Here is a 16,628-nt window from a genome sequence, read left to right as displayed (position 1 = left end):
CACGCCCGAGATCACTCCCCCCCCCTCCCCATGTGCTTGGAGCGATGCTCCGGGTAACACAATGAGGACCCGTGGAAGCGGATGTGGCGGAGCTACCACAGATCCCTGGGTGGGGGTGGGGGTGTGGGGTGTGGTGGGTCCCGTTCACCCCTGGATCTCGGAACGCGTGCAAAAAGCGGCTCGGCGTTAATTTAATTTAGAGAGAGGCATAGCGGCAGTAGTGGTAGTAGCAGCAGTAGCAGCAGTAGTAGTAGCAGCAGTAGTAGTAGCAGCAGTAGTAGCAGTAGCAGCAGTAGTAGTAGCAGTAGCAGCAGTAGTAGTAGCAGTAGCAGCAGTAGTAGTAGCAGCAGTAGCAGCAGTAGTAGTAGCAGCAGCAGCAGTAGAAGCAGCAGTAGTAGTAGCAGCAGTAGTAGTAGCAGCAGTAGCAGCAGTAGTAGTAGCAGCAGTAGTAGTAGTAGCAGTCGCAGCAGCAGTAGTAGCAGCAGTAGCAGCAGTAGTAGTAGCAGCAGCAGCAGCAGTAGAAGCAGCAGTAGTAGCGGTAGCAGCAGTAGTAGCATCAGTAGTAGGAGCAGCAGTAGTAGTAGCAGTAGCAGCAGTAGTAGTAGCGGCAGCAGTGGCAGCAGCAGTAGCATTAGCAGCAGTAACAGCAGCAGTGGTAGCAGCAGCAGTAGTAGTAGCAGCAGTAGTGGCAGTAGCAGCAGTAGCATTAGCAGCAGTAGTAGCAGCAGCAGTAGTAGCAGCAGTAGCAGCAGTAGTAGTACCAGCAGTAGTAGTAGTAGCAGCAGTAGTAGCAGCAGTAGTAGCAGTAGCAGCAGTAGTAGCAGCAGTAGCAGCAGTAGTAGCAGCAGTAGCAGCAGTAGTAGTAGCTGCAGCAGTAGTAGCAGCAGGGGAGTCCTCAGGGAGTCCTCACCGGGGGTTGAAGTAAGAATATAAAACTCTGACGTTGGACGTGCGTCGTCAGGACCGGGGAAGCTAAATGACATCTCGGCACCGCCGCCCTGCGCCACCAGTTACCGGGGGGGGGGGGGTGGTGGTGGGGCGGTGGGGGGTGGGGAGGATGGTGGGGGGGTGGGAGGTGGTGGTGGTGGGGGGGTGTCAGTGATGATGGTGGTGGTGGTGGGGGGTTCCCGTTGACCCGTATGAGGCGGTGTTCAAGTTCTCCCCCGTGCCGGTGCTCGTGTGTGTGTGAACGTTGAGGAGCAGAGCAAGGGGGGCATCCTCTCCAAGGCCTGCGACTACATCCAGGAGCTGAGGCAGACCCAGCAGCAGCTGGCCGACAACATCAAGGAGACGGAGCGCCTCCACATGGACAACGAGCTGCTCCGGCAGCAGGTGACTCACGCGACGCAAACACAACAACAACACAACAACGTGACAACACAACAACGTGACAACGTGACACAACAACGTGACGCAACAACACAACAACGTGACAACACAACAACGTGACACAACAACACAACAACAACACAACAACACAACAACGTGACAACGTGACACAACAACGTGACGCAACAACACAACAACGTGACAACACAACAACGTGACACAACAACACAACAACAACACAACAACACAACAACGTGACACAACAACACAACAAGGTGACACAACAACACAACAACGTGACACAACAACACAACAACGTGACGCAACAACACAACAACGTGACGCAACAACACAACAACACAACAACGTGACGCAACAACACAACAACATGACACAACAACACAACAACGTGACACAACAACACAACAACATGACACAACAACACAACAACGTGACACAACAACACAACAACGTGACACAACAACACAACAACGTGACGCAACAACACAACAACGTGACGCAACAACACAACAACGTGACGCAACAACACAACAACGTGACACAACAACACAACAACGTGACACAACAACACAACAACACAACAACGTGACACAACAACGTGACACAACAACGTGACGCAACAACACAACAACGTGACGCAACAACACAACAACGTGACGCAACAACACAACAACGTGACGCAACAACACAACAACGTGACGCAACAACACAACAACGTGACACAACAACACAACAACGTGACACAACAACACAACAACATGACACAACAACACAACAACGTGACACAACAACACAACAACGTGACGCAACAACACAACAACGTGACGCAACAACACAACAACGTGACGCAACAACACAACAACACAACAACGTGACGCAACAACACAACAACATGACACAACAACACAACAACGTGACACAACAACACAACAACATGACACAACAACACAACAACGTGACACAACAACACAACAACGTGACGCAACAACACAACAACGTGACGCAACAACACAACAACACAACAACGTGACGCAACAACACAACAACATGACACAACAACACAACAACGTGACACAACAACACAACAACGTGACACAACAACACAACAACGTGACACAACAACACAACAACGTGACGCAACAACACAACAACGTGACGCAACAACACAACAACGTGACGCAACAACACAACAACACAACAACGTGACGCAACAACACAACAACATGACACAACAACACAACAACGTGACACAACAACACAACAACGTGACGCAACAACACAACAACGTGACGCAACAACACAACAACACAACGTGACGCAACAACACAACAACGTGACGCAACAACACAACAACATGACACAACAACACAACAACGTGACGCAACAACACAACAAGGTGACGCAACAACACAACAACGTGACGCAACAACACAACAACGTGACGCAACAACACAACAACGTGACGCAACAACACAACAACATGACACAACAACACAACAACGTGACGCAACAACACAACAACATGACACAACAACACAACAACGTGACACAACAACACAACAAGGTGACGCAACAACGTGACAACGTGACGCAACAACGTGACGCAACAACACAACAACGTGACGCAACAACGTGACGCAACAACACAACAACGTGACACAACAACACAACAACACAACAACGTGACACAACAACACAACAACATGACACAACAACACAACAACGTGACACAACAACACAACAACACAACAACGTGACACAACAACACAACAACGTGACGCAACAACACAACAACGTGACACGACAACACAACAACGTGACACAACAACACAACAACGTGACACAACAACGTGACACAACAACACAACAACGTGACGCAACAACACAACAACGTGACGCAACAACACAACAACATGACACAACAACACAACAACGTGACGCAACAACACAACAACATGACACAACAACACAACAACGTGACGCAACAACACAACAACATGACACAACAACACAACAACGTGACGCAACAACACAACAACGTGACACAACAACACAACAACATGACACAACAACGTGACGCAACAACACAACAACGTGACGCAACAACACAACAACGTGACACAACAACACAACAACGTGACACAACAACGTGACGCAACAACACAACAACGTGACGCAACAACACAACAACGTGACACAACAACGTGACACAACAACACAACAACGTGACGCAACAACACAACAACATGACACAACAACACAACAACGTGACGCAACAACACAACAACGTGACGCAACAACACAACAACGTGACGCAACAACACAACAACGTGACGCAACAACACAACAACGTGACGCAACAACACAACAACATGACACAACAACACAACAACGTGACGCAACAACACAACAACGTGACGCAACAACACAACAACGTGACGCAACAACACAACAACGTGACGCAACAACACAACAACATGACACAACAACACAACAACGTGACGCAACAACACAACAACGTGACACAACAACGTGACGCAACAACGTGACGCAACAACACAACAACGTGACGCAACAACACAACAACGTGACGCAACAACACAACAACGTGACGCAACAACACAACAACGTGACACAACAACACAACAACGTGACACAACAACACAACAACGTGACGCAACAACACAACAACGTGACGCAACAACACAACAACGTGACGCAACAACACAACAACATGACACAACAACGTGACGCAACAACACAACAAGGTGACGCAACAACACAACAACGTGACGCAACAACACAACAACGTGACGCAACAACACAACAACGTGACGCAACAACGTGACGCAACAACACAACAACACAACAACATGACACAACAACACAACAACATGACACAACAACACAACAACGTGACGCAACAACACAACAACGTGACACAACAACACAACAACATGACACAACAACACAACAACGTGACGCAACAACGTGACGCAACAACATGACACAACAACACAACAACGTGACGCAACAACACAACAACGTGACGCAACAACACAACAACGTGACACAACAACACAACAACGTGACACAACAACGTGACACAACAACACAACAACGTGACACAACAACGTGACGCAACAACACAACAACGTGACGCAACAACGTGACACAACAACACAACAACGTGACGCAACAACACAACAACGTGACGCAACAACACAACAACGTGACGCAACAACACAACAACGTGACGCAACAACACAACAACGTGACGCAACAACACAACAACGTGACGCAACAACACAACAACATGACACAACAACACAACAACGTGACGCAACAACACAACAACGTGACGCAACAACACAACAACGTGACGCAACAACACAACAACGTGACGCAACAACACAACAAGGTGACGCAACAACACAACAACATGACACAACAACGTGACACAACAACGTGACGCAACAACACAACAACATGACACAACAACATGACACAACAACACAACAACGTGACGCAACAACACAACAACGTGACGCAACAACACAACAACGTGACACAACAACGTGACACAACAACATGACGCAACAACACAACAACGTGACGCAACAACACAACAACGTGACATAACAACACAACAACGTGACACAACAACACAACAACGTGATGCAACAACGTGACGCAACAACACAACAACGTGACGCAACAACACAACAACGTGACACAACAACACAACAACGTGACACAACAACACAACAACGTGACGCAACAACGCAACAACGTGACACAACAACGTGACGTAACAACACAACAACGTAACGCAACAACACAACAACGTGACAACACAACAACGTGACGCAACAACACAACAACGTGACGCAACAACACAACAACACAACAACGTGACGCAACAACACAACAACGTGACACAACAACGTGACGTAACAACACAACAACGTAACGCAACAACACAACAACGTGACAACACAACAACGTGACACAACAACGTGACACAACAACGTAACGTAACGTGACACAACAACGTGACACAACAACGTGACACAACAACGTGACGTACGTGCGGCGGCGAGTGCGAAGATCCCCCACTCCCGCGTAGCCTCGGCAGGCTGTCGGGGCGAAGCCCTGTGGCACAGGCGGGGGTGGGTGGCCAGCACCACGCCCACACACAGACACACACAGCCGCGGTCGTGCACGCGAGTCCACGCGAGTCCACGTGGACTCACTCACGCGAGTCCACGTGGACTCACTCACGCGAGTCCACGTGGACTCACGTGAGTCCACGCGAGTCCACGTGGACTCACATGAGTCCACGCGAGTCCACGTGGACTCACGTGAGTCCACGCGAGTCCACGTGGACTCACGTGAGTCCACGTGTCGCCCTGTGGCTCACAGACCTCTGCAACAACTCCCTCGAGCGGTTCAGGGTTGGGTGGTTGGTTGGTGGTTGGGTGGTTGGTTGGTGGTTGGGTGGTTGGTTGGTGGTTGGTTGGGTGGTTGGTTGGGTGGGTGGTTGGTTGGGTTGTTGGGTGGTTGGTTGGGTTGTTGGGTGGTTGGTTGGGTTGGTGGTTGGGTTGTTGGGTGGTTGGTTGGGTTGGTGGTTGGGTTGTTGGGTGGTTGGTTGGGTTGTTGGGTGGTTGGTTGGGTGGGTGGTTGGGTGGTTGGTTGGGTTGTTGGGTGGTCGGTTGGGTTGGTGGTGGGGTGGTTGGTTGGTGGTTGTGTAGTTGGTTGGGTGGTTGGGTGGGTTGTTGGGTGGTTGGTTGGGTTGGTGGTTGGGTGGTTGGTTGGGTGGTTGGTTGGTTGGGTGGTTGGGTGGGTTGTTGGGTGGTTGGGTGGGTTGTTGGGTGTTTGGTTGAGTGGTTGGTGGGTGGCTGGTTGAGTGGTTGGTGGGTGGCTGGTTGAGTGGTTAGTGGGTGGCTGGTTGAGTGGTTGTTGGGTGGCTGGTTGGTTGGGTTGGTGGGTGACTGGTTGAGTGGTTGCTTGGGTGGTTGGTTGAGTGGTTGGGTGGGTGGGTGGCTGGTTGAGTGGTTGGGTGGGTGGGTGGGTGAGTGGTTGAGTGGTTGGTGGGTGGCTGGTTGAGTGGTTGGGTTGGTGGATGGCTGGTTGAGTGGTTGGGTGGGTGGGTGGGTGAGTGGTTAAGTGGCTGGTTGAGTGGTTGGTTAAGTGGCTGGTTGAGTGGTTGGTTAAGTGGCTGGTTGAGTGGTTGGGTTGGTGGCTGGTTGGGTGGGTGGCTGGTTGAGTGGTTGGATTGGTGGGTGGCTGGTTGAGTGGTTGGGTGGGTGGCTGGTTGAGTGGTTGGGTGGATGGTTGAGTGGTTAAGTGGCTGGTTGAGTGGTTGGGTGGGTGGGTGGTTGAGTGGTTAAGTGGCTGGTTGCACATCCACAGCCGTACGGCCAACCTCAAAGCAAGCGGCGAACAAACATTTGAACAAATGTGACGAGCATCACCGTGCACCTACAAATGTCCCCCCTGGTGGAACTCCTCGATGGTGGTGGGCGGAGGTTGGTGGAGGTTGGAGGTTGGCGGAGGTTGGCGGAGGTTGGCGGAGGTTGGCGGGGGTTGGCGGGGGTTGGTGGGGGTTGGTGGGGGTTGGTGAACGTTGGTGGAGGGTGGTGAACGTTGGTGGAGGTTGGTGAAGGTTGGTGGAGGTTGGTGGAGGTTTGTGGAGGCTGGTGGGGGTTGGTGGTGGTTTGTGGAGGCTGGTGGGGGTTGGTGGAGTTTGGTGGAGGCTGGTGGAGGCTGGTGGAGGTTGGTGAACGTTGGTGGAGGTTGGTGGAGGTTGGTGAACGTTGGTGGAGGTTGGTGGAGGTTGGTGAACGTTGGTGGAAGTTGGTGGAGGTTGGTGGAGGTTGGTGGAGGTTGGTGGAGGTTGGTGAACGTTGGTGGAGGTTGGTGGAGGTTGGCGGAGGTTGGTGGAGGTTGGTGAACGTTGGTGGAGTTTGGTGGAGGTTGGAGGCTGGTGAACGTTGGTGGAGGTTGGTGAGGTTGGCGGGGGTTGGTGGAGGCTGGTGGAGACTGGTGGAGGTTGGTGGAGGCTGGTGGAGGCTGGTGGAGGTTGGTGGAGGCTGGTAGAGGCTGGTGGAGGTTGGTGAAGGCTGGTGGAGGCTGGTGGAGGTTGGTGGAGGCTGGTGGGGGTTGGTGGGGGTTGGTGGAGACTGGTGGAGGCTGGTGGAGGTTGGTGGGGTTGGTGGGGGTTGGTGGGGGTTGGTGGAGACTGGTGGAGGTTGGTGGAGGTTGGTGGAGGTTGGTGGAGGCTGGTGGAGGCTGGTGGAGGTTGGTGGGGTTGGTGGAGGCTGGTGGAGGCTGGTGGAGGTTGGTGGAGGTTGGTGGAGGTTGGTGGAGGTTGGTGGGGGTTGGTGGAGGCTGGTGGAGGCTGGTGGAGGTTGGTGGAGGTTGGTGGAGGCTGGTGGAGGCTGGTGGAGGTTGGTGGGGTTGGTGGAGGCTGGTGGAGGTTGGTGGAGGTTGGTGGAGGTTGGTGGGGGTTGGTGGAGGCTGGAGGTTGGTGGGTGCAAGGTGGGGAGGGTTGGTGGAGGTTGGTGGAGGTTGGTGGGGGTTGGTGGAGGTTGGAGGTTGGTGGAGGTTGGTGTGGAGGGTTGGTGGAGGTTAGTGGAGGTTGGTGGAGGTTGGTGGGGGTTGGTGGGGGTTGGTGGAGGTTGGTGGGGGTTGGTGGAGGTTGGTGGAGGTTAGTGGAGGTTGGTGGAGGTTGGTGGGGGTTGGTGGGGGTTGGTGGAGGTTGGTGGGGGTTGGTGGAGGTTGGTGGAGGTTAGTGGAGGTTGGTGGAGGTTGGTGGGGTTGGTGGAGGTTGGTGGGGGTTGGTGGAGGCTGGAGGTTGGTGGGTGCAAGGTGGGGAGGGTTGGTGGAGGTTGGTGGAGGTTGGTGGGGGTTGGTGGAGGCTGGAGGTTGGTGGAGGTTGGTGGGGTTGGTGGAGGTTGGTGGGGGTTGGTGGAGGCTGGAGGTTGGTGGGTGCAAGGTGGGGAGGGTTGGTGGAGGTTGGTGGAGGTTGGTGGGGGTTGGTGGAGGCTGGAGGTTGGTGGGTGCAAGGTGGGGAGGGAAGTGCCCACGCTCGTTTGATATCGAGCAGCTAAAGAGCTTCTCGGACCAGCCCCCCAGGACCTGTTCGAATTACGTGCGGGCGGGCGGGCGGGCGGGAATGTACGGACGGTGACATCAGGAGGGGGAGAGAGAGGCGAGACAGACGGGGGGTGGCGTGGGGAGGGGATTTTGTTTTTACAGCTGAGCCCTCCCCCCTGCCCCCCCCGCAATGACGTAGGTAACAATATCACAATGACGTAGTTAACAATATCACAATGACGTAGTTAACAATATCACAACGGGGCAGGTAACAATATCACAATGACGTAGGTAACAATATCACAACAGTGCAGGTAACAATATCACAATGACGTAGGTAACAATATCACAATGACGTAGGTAACAATATCACAACAGTGCAGGTAACAATATCACAATGACGTAGGTAACAATATCACAATGACGTAGGTAACAATATCACAATGACGTAGGTAACAATATCACAACGGTGCAGGTAACAATATCACAATGACGTAGGTAACAATATCACAACAGTGCAGGTAACAATATCACAATGACGTAGGTAACAATATCACAATGACGTAGGTAACAATATCACAACAGTGCAGGTAACAATATCACAATGACGTAGGTAACAATATCACAATGACGTAGGTAGCAATATCGCAACGGTGCAGGTAACAATATCACAACGGCGTAGGTAACAATATCACAACGGTGCAGGTAACAATATCACAATGACGTAGGTAACAATATCACAATGACGTAGGTAACAATATCACAATGACGTAGGTAGCAATATCACAACGGCGTAGGTAACAATATCACAACGGCGTAGGTAACAATATCACAACGGTGCAGGTAACAATATCACAATGACGTAGGTAACAATATCACAATGACGTAGGTAACAATATCACAATAACGTAGTTAACAATATCACAATGACGTAGTTAACAATATCACAATGACGTAGGTAACAATATCACAACGGTGCAGGTAACAATATCACAATGACGCAGGTAACAATATCACAATGACGTAGGTAACAATATCACAATGACGTAGGTAACAATATCACAACGACATAGGTAACAATATCACAACGACATAGGTAGCAATATCACAATAACGTAGGTAACAATATCACAATGACGTAGGTAACAATATCACAACGACATAGGTAACAATATCACAATGACATAGGTAACAATATCACAACGACATAGGTAACAATATCACAACGGTGCAGGTAACAATATCACAATGACGCAGGTAACAATATCACAATGACGTAGGTAACAATATCACAATGACGTAGGTAACAATATCACAACGACATAGGTAACAATATCACAACGACATAGGTAGCAATATCACAATAACGTAGGTAACAATATCACAATGACGTAGGTAACAATATCACAACGACATAGGTAACAATATCACAATGACATAGGTAACAATATCACAACGGTGCAGGTAACAATATCACAATGACGTAGGTAACAATATCACAATGACGCAGGTAACAATATCACAACGACATAGGTAACAATATCACAACGGTGCAGGTAACAATATCACAATGACGTAGGTAACAATATCACAATGACGTAGGTAACAATATCACAATGACATAGGTAACAATATCACAACGACATAGGTAACAATATCACAACGGTGCAGGTAACAATATCACAATGACGTAGGTAACAATATCACAATGACGCAGGTAACAATATCACAATGACGTAGGTAACAATATCACAACGACATAGGTAACAATATCACAACGGTGCAGGTAACAATATCACAATGACGTAGGTAACAATATCACAATGACGTAGGTAACAATATCACAACGGTGCAGGTAACAATATCACAACGACATAGGTAACAATATCACAACGGTGCAGGTAACAATATCACAATGACGTAGGTAACAATATCACAATGACGTAGGTAACAATATCACAACGACGTAGGTAACAATATCCGCACGGCTTACCGGCGCTGTCCTCTGGTACACATTTATTTTGCTTTTTTTTTGTTTGCGTTGGCGCGGTGGGGGGAGCGTGGGGGGGTGGTGGGACGGGGGGGGCGGTGGTCGCGTTGCCTCGTCACCTCCGCTCCTCCTTACCCGCTGCTGGAGCAGCAGCAGCAGTAGCAGCAGCAGCAGCAGCAGGCGTGCTCGATCTACTGCTGGGTGGATGCTTCCACCATCCCCTGCACCACCCCCCCCCCCCGCTCAAGCACCACTCCCAGTACCCTCGCCACCACCGGCCAGGCCGCCACCTTCCGCCATCGCGCGATGCGAACGGTCCGCCCGCGGAGGTGACTCTGTACCTCTGTACCGCGGCCACGGCGCTGTTGGCGAGTTAGCACCGGTGAAGGCTGGCTGGGTTGGTGGGGTGGGTGGGTGGGTGGTGAGTGGGTGGGTCATTTGGTGGGTGGGTGGGTTGGTGTGGGGGTGGCTGTTTGGGTGGATGGTGGGTGGGTTAGTTGGTGGGTGGGTTATTTGGCGGGTGGGTGGGTGGGTTGGTGGGTGGGTCATTTGGTGAGTGGGTGGGTTGGTGGGTGGCTGTTTGGGTGGATGGTGGGTGGGTTAGTTGGTGGGTGGGTTATTTGGTGGGTAGGTAGGTTAGGTGGTTGGTGAGTGGGTGGGTTGGTTGGTGGGTGGGTGGGTTGGTGTGGGTGGCTGTTTGGGTGGTTGGTGGGTGGGTTAGTTGGTGGATGGTTTAGGTAGTTGGTGAGTGGGTGGGTTGGTTGGTGGGTTGGTGGGTGGGTCATTTGGTGGGTGGGTGGGTTGGTGGGTGGGTTGGTGGGTGGCTGTTTGGGTGGTTGGTGGGGGTGGGTTAGTTGGTGGGTGGGTTATTTGGTAGGTGGGTTGGTGGGTGGGTTAGGTGGTTGGTGGGTGGGTCATTTGGTGAGTGGGTGGGTTGGTGGGTGGCTGTTTGGGTGGATGGTGGGTGGGTTAGTTGGTGGGTGGGTTATTTGGTGGTTAGGTGGTTGGTGAGTGGGTGGGTTGGTTGGGTGGTGGGTTGGTCATTTGGTGGGTGGGTTGGTTGGTGTGGGTGGCTGTTTGGGTGGCTGTTTGGGTGGTTGGTGGGTGGGTTAGTTGGTGGGTGGGTTAGGTGGTTGGTGAGTGGATGGGTTGGTTGATTGGTGGGTGGGTCATTTGGTGGGTGGGTGGGTCATTTGGTGGGTGGGTGGGTTGGTGGGTGGCTGTTTGGGTGGTTGGTGGGGGTTGGGTTAGTTGGTGGGTGGGTTATTTGGTAGGTGGGTTGGTAGGTGGGTTAGGTGGTTGGTGAGTGGGTGGGTTGGTTGGTGGGTTGGTGGGTGGGTCATTTGGTGGGTGGGTGGGTTGGTAGGTGGCTGTTTGGGTGGGTTATTTGGTGGGTGGGTGGGTTACTTGGTGGGTGGGTTACTTGGTGGGTGGGTGGGTTAGGTGGTTGGTGGGTTGGTTGGTCCGAACGCCCTCTTTGAGATGCCGTCATCCCCATCCCTCGCCTGCCGCTCCGTTCATTTTCTCTCCACCGCCGCACCCCATCCGGCAAGCCTTGCTACAACCATCGGTCATGATCTATCCTCTGCTGCACCACCCGGCCCACACGGTGATCCCGCTGTTGGGGTAGAGTGCTGTTCGCGAGCAGCAGCAGCAGCAGCAGCCTACGTACGAAGGCCGGCACAGCGCACGTGACGTGGTGGATTGCCAGCACCACGTGCTCTTTTGAGGCCGAGTCGACCTAGGGGAGTCCCAGCACCTGTTCAGATAATCGTCGGTGGCTGTGAGCGGGAATCGAACTCGGATCGCCAGGGGTTAGCTGCGGCAGCGCTGCCGCTCCCCCACACGCTCGCACTCACGAGACAAAGATCCCCCGTATAGCCTTCGACGCGCTGTCGGGGCAAGTGCTGTTAGCGAGCAGCAGCAGCAGCAGCTGTGAAGGACTGGACGGCACACGAGGTGGGGCCGCTCGCCCGGGGGCCGCCTTTGTCTCCCCGGAGACGACGTTACCCACACACGGCACCCAGGCGCTCGTTTGAGGAGGCCCGGGGCTAAGTTGAGAGGTTGCCGGGTTCCCGGCACGGCGTGAGGCTGTCGCTGAGCGGTTGGGTCAAGCGGCGTTGGCTACCTGCGAAGGCTGGCTCGGTACACGAGGCGGTGGGTGCGGGGGACGTGTGGGGTGGGTCGTGTTAGTGGGGGGGGGGGGGGGGGTTGGGGTTGATGGTCCGGGCGAGAGGTCAAATTCTATTACAGGACGGGATTGAAGGTTTAACCCGGGGTCTACGTTGCCAAGGAATTGGCACGGGGTTCGGCCAATCGCAGGCGTTGAGCGAATCGCTTTGCCGGGCGCGAAGGGGAGAATCTCATCACGGGGTGGTGGTGGTGGTGGTGGGGGAGGGGTCGCCGGCGTTGTCGGAGATTGTGTCGTCGCTTTCGCTCGGTATGACGAGGCCTTCCCTGCCGGAGTGACGGGCGTGGTGACGCGCCGCTGACCTTTAGCGCGTACGGATTTTAAAAGCGTTGTGTCGGACGATGCTGCCGCTGCTGATGCCGCTGCTGTTGCTGAGTCTATGGTGCAGTGTTGAGTCTATGGTGCAGTGTTGAGTCTATGGTGCAGTGTCGAGTCTATGGACTGCAGTGTCGAGTCTTTGGACTGCAGTGTTGAGTCTACGGGCTGTGCAAGTCTACGGGCAGTGTAAATCTATGGGGAGTGCAAGGTGGTTGTTCAGCATACTACGCGTACACACGCAGATATGTCTGCGCCTCGTGCCGGGAGTGCCGGAACGGCGTCCTATCTGATGGTCGCGCGTCCGTCCCGACTGATTGATGATCGCATTCCCTCCGCACCGTTATCAATATTAATATTATGTGTTGAGTCTATGGTGCAGTGCTGAGTCTATGGGCAGTGTAGAGTCTATGGACAGTGTTGAGTCTGTGGTGCAGTGTTGAGTCTATGGTGCAGTGCTGAGTCTATGGTGCAGTGCTGAGTCTATGGACATTGTTGAGTCTATAGTGCAGTGTTGAGTCTATGGGGCAGTGTCGAGTCTATGGTGCAGTGCTGAGTCTATGGTGCAGTGTTGAGTCTATGGTGCAGTGTTGAGTCTATGGACAGTGCTGAGTCTATGGACAGTGTTGAGTCTATGGTGCAGTGTTGAGTCTATGGACAGTGCTGAGTCTATGGACAGTGTTGAGTCTATGGTGCAGTGTTGAGTCTATGGACAGTGCTGAGTCTATGGACAGTGTTGAGTCTATGAACAGTGCTGAGTCTATGGACAGTGCTGAGTCTATGGACAGTGTTGAGTCTATGGTGCAGTGTTGAGTCTATGGACAGTGTTGAGTCTATGGTGCAGTGTTGAGTCTATGGACAGTGCTGAGTCTATGGACAAGTGTTGAGTCTATGGACAGTGCTGAGTCTATGGACAGTGTTGAGTCTATGGACAGTGTTGAGTCTATGGTGCAGTGTTGAGTCTATGGACAGTGCTGAGTCTATGGACAGTGCTGAGTCTATGGACAGTGTTGAGTCTATGGTGCAGTGTTGAGTCTATGGACAGTGCTGAGTCTATGGACAGTGTTGAGTCTATGAACAGTGCTGAGTCTATGGACAGTGCTGAGTCTATGGACAGTGTTGAGTCTATGGTGCAGTGTTGAGTCTATGGACAGTGTTGAGTCTATGGTGCAGTGTTGAGTCTATGGACAGTGCTGAGTCTATGGACAAGTGTTGAGTCTATGGACAGTGCTGAGTCTATGGACAGTGTTGAGTCTATGGACAGTGTTGAGTCTATGGTGCAGTGTTGAGTCTATGGACAGTGCTGAGTCTATGGACAGTGCTGAGTCTATGGACAGTGTTGAGTCTATGGTGCAGTGTTGAGTCTATGGACAGTGCTGAGTCTATGGACAGTGTTGAGTCTATGAACAGTGCTGAGTCTATGGACAGTGCTGAGTCTATGGACAGTGTTGAGTCTATGGTGCAGTGTTGAGTCTATGGACAGTGTTGAGTCTATGGTGCAGTGTTGAGTCTATGGACAGTGCTGAGTCTATGGACAAGTGTTGAGTCTATGGACAGTGCTGAGTCTATGGACAGTGTTGAGTCTATGGACAGTGTTGAGTCTATGGTGCAGTGTTGAGTCTATGGACAGTGCTGAGTCTATGGACAGTGCTGAGTCTATGGACAGTGTTGAGTCTATGGACAGTGCTGAGTCTCGATTTCCCGCGACGGGGAACGTACTGTGGTGTCGCTCCGCCTTCCGGCGTGGATGTCTCGCCACTGCTGTGGCGGTGCGTTTGTGCGCGGCCGATGGTTTACACCACCCCCCCCCTCCCGTCAAGTACGTTGACTCGGCTGCTCGTTGACTCGTTGTTGACGCGTTGTTGACGCGTTGTTGACTCGGCTGCTCGTTGATTCGTTGTTGATTCGTTGTTGATTCGTTGTTGATTCGTTGTTGAGGCGTTGTTGACGCGTTGTTGACGCGTTGTTGATTCGTTGTTGCCTCGTTGATGACGCGGCTGCTCGTTGATTCGTTGTTGACGCGGCTGCTCGTTGCCGCCTTGTCTCTCCCCCCCCCCCCCCCGCAGGTGGAGGAGCTCAGGAGCAAGAACACGATGCTCCGTGCACACTTGCAGCAGAACGGCATCACCGTGATGGTGTCCAGCCCGGGCCAGTAGCGGACTCCGCCGTACTCGCGGGCGCACGCACACGTACACACACACATGTACACACAGGCACGTACACACACACGTACACACACACACGTACACACACACACGTACACACACACACGTACACACACACACGTACACACACACACGTACACACACGCACGTACACACACGCACGTACACACAGGCACGTACACACAGGCACGTACACACAGGCACGTACACACAGGCACGTACACACAGGCACGCACACACGCACGTACACACAGGCACGCACACACGCACACACACACACGTACACACACACGCACGTACACACAGGCACGCACACACGCACGTACACACAGGCACGCACACAGGCACGCACACACATGCACGCACACACGTACACACAGGCACGCACACACGTACACACAGGCACGCACACACACAGGCACGCACACACACACAGGCACACCACACACGCACACCACACACACGCGAACGCACGCTCTTCTCTTGGGGGAGAGGTAGAGAGGGTGGGTGGGAGGGAGGGAGGGAAGGAAGGAGGGGAGGGGGGCCCCGCCTGCCCCCCCCCCCCCCTAACGAGCGCCTGGTAGAGATTGTAGCAGGGTGGCATCGCTGATGTTTTACACTTAAACGTTTAAAGAAGAAAAACAATGATATATATAAAAAAGAGTTCCACGGATAGTAATCTCACGTTAATGATTGGGGTCCTCCCGCACACGACCACCACACACCCCCCCTCCGCTCTCGTTCCGCGCTTGTAAGCTCCTGGGTCTTCATTGCTCTGCGAGGCCTGTGTACGTACGTGTGTATGTACGTGTGTATGTACATACACACGTACATACACACGTACGTGTGTACGTACATAAACACGTACGTGTGTACGTACGTGTGTATGTACATACATACACACGTACATACACACGTACGTACACACGTACGTACACACGTACGTCCGCCCGTACGTGTATGCAGACAGACAGACACACACACACACGTATATATAGCGTAACGTGAACGGCCGCAATGACAATATTTAGCCCCAAAATCACAGCCGTTGAGCTGCTTTTAACGTCGGTGGAGTTTCTGTTTACTGCGGTTTTATTTTCTGTTTCTTCCTCCTCCTCCCTCCTCCTCCTCCTCTTCTCTCGCACGAAGACAAAGTCGGCGCTCCTCCGCGAGACGTTTCAAAGACAGCGGGGGTCCGCCCCCCCCCCCCCCCCACCGTAACCACCTCCCCCGCCCCCCCACCATTCACCGCAAATTGTCAACAACAACAACAACAACAATGACAAAGCAACCTCGCCAATTAATTTTGATACGTCCCATGGATGCGGCACCGCATCTTCTCCCCCCTCCCTCGCTCTCGAGCCCCCCCCCCCCTCCTCGCCCCCCCCTCCTGCCTCGCATCAGCCAATCACCGGCTGCGATTCCACCGTTTAATTCGAATGCCACTCTTGATTCTGTCAAAACGATGAGTGAAGCCCTCTCTCGTTAGAAATGGGAGAAGAGTCGAGCCAGCTAG

General features: G+C 52.7%; 1 protein-coding gene across 9 annotated transcripts in view; it reads left to right on the top strand.

Annotated features, from left to right (window-relative positions):
* The window catches only part of LOC116957832 (upstream stimulatory factor 2-like), a 107,247-nt gene extending 91,617 nt beyond the window's left edge, over positions 1–15,630 (top strand). For 3 of the 9 annotated variants that reach the window (XM_032980236.2, XM_076053711.1, XM_032980238.2), the window contains exons 9-10: positions 1,198–1,332; positions 15,014–15,622. In XM_032980236.2, coding sequence (XP_032836127.1) covers positions 1,198–1,332; positions 15,014–15,103 — 225 coding nt within the window. In that variant the 3' untranslated portion in view covers positions 15,104–15,622. Of the gene's footprint in view, positions 1–1,197; positions 1,333–15,013 lie in introns of all 9 variants that reach the window. The other 6 variants (XM_032980237.2, XM_076053712.1, XM_032980239.2 and 3 more) reach the window with 4 other exon arrangements.
* The last annotated feature ends 998 nt before the right edge of the window (positions 15,631–16,628 follow it).

The sequence above is a fragment of the Petromyzon marinus genome, chromosome 62 (genome assembly GCF_048934315.1).
Source record: "Petromyzon marinus isolate PM22_M1 ecotype Great Lakes invasive population chromosome 62, UKy_Petmar_22M1.pri1.0, whole genome shotgun sequence".
Taxonomy (NCBI): domain Eukaryota; kingdom Metazoa; phylum Chordata; class Hyperoartia; order Petromyzontiformes; family Petromyzontidae; genus Petromyzon; species Petromyzon marinus.
Note: the sequence above shows the minus strand (reverse complement) of the source record. Positions and strands in the feature narration are given on the sequence as shown.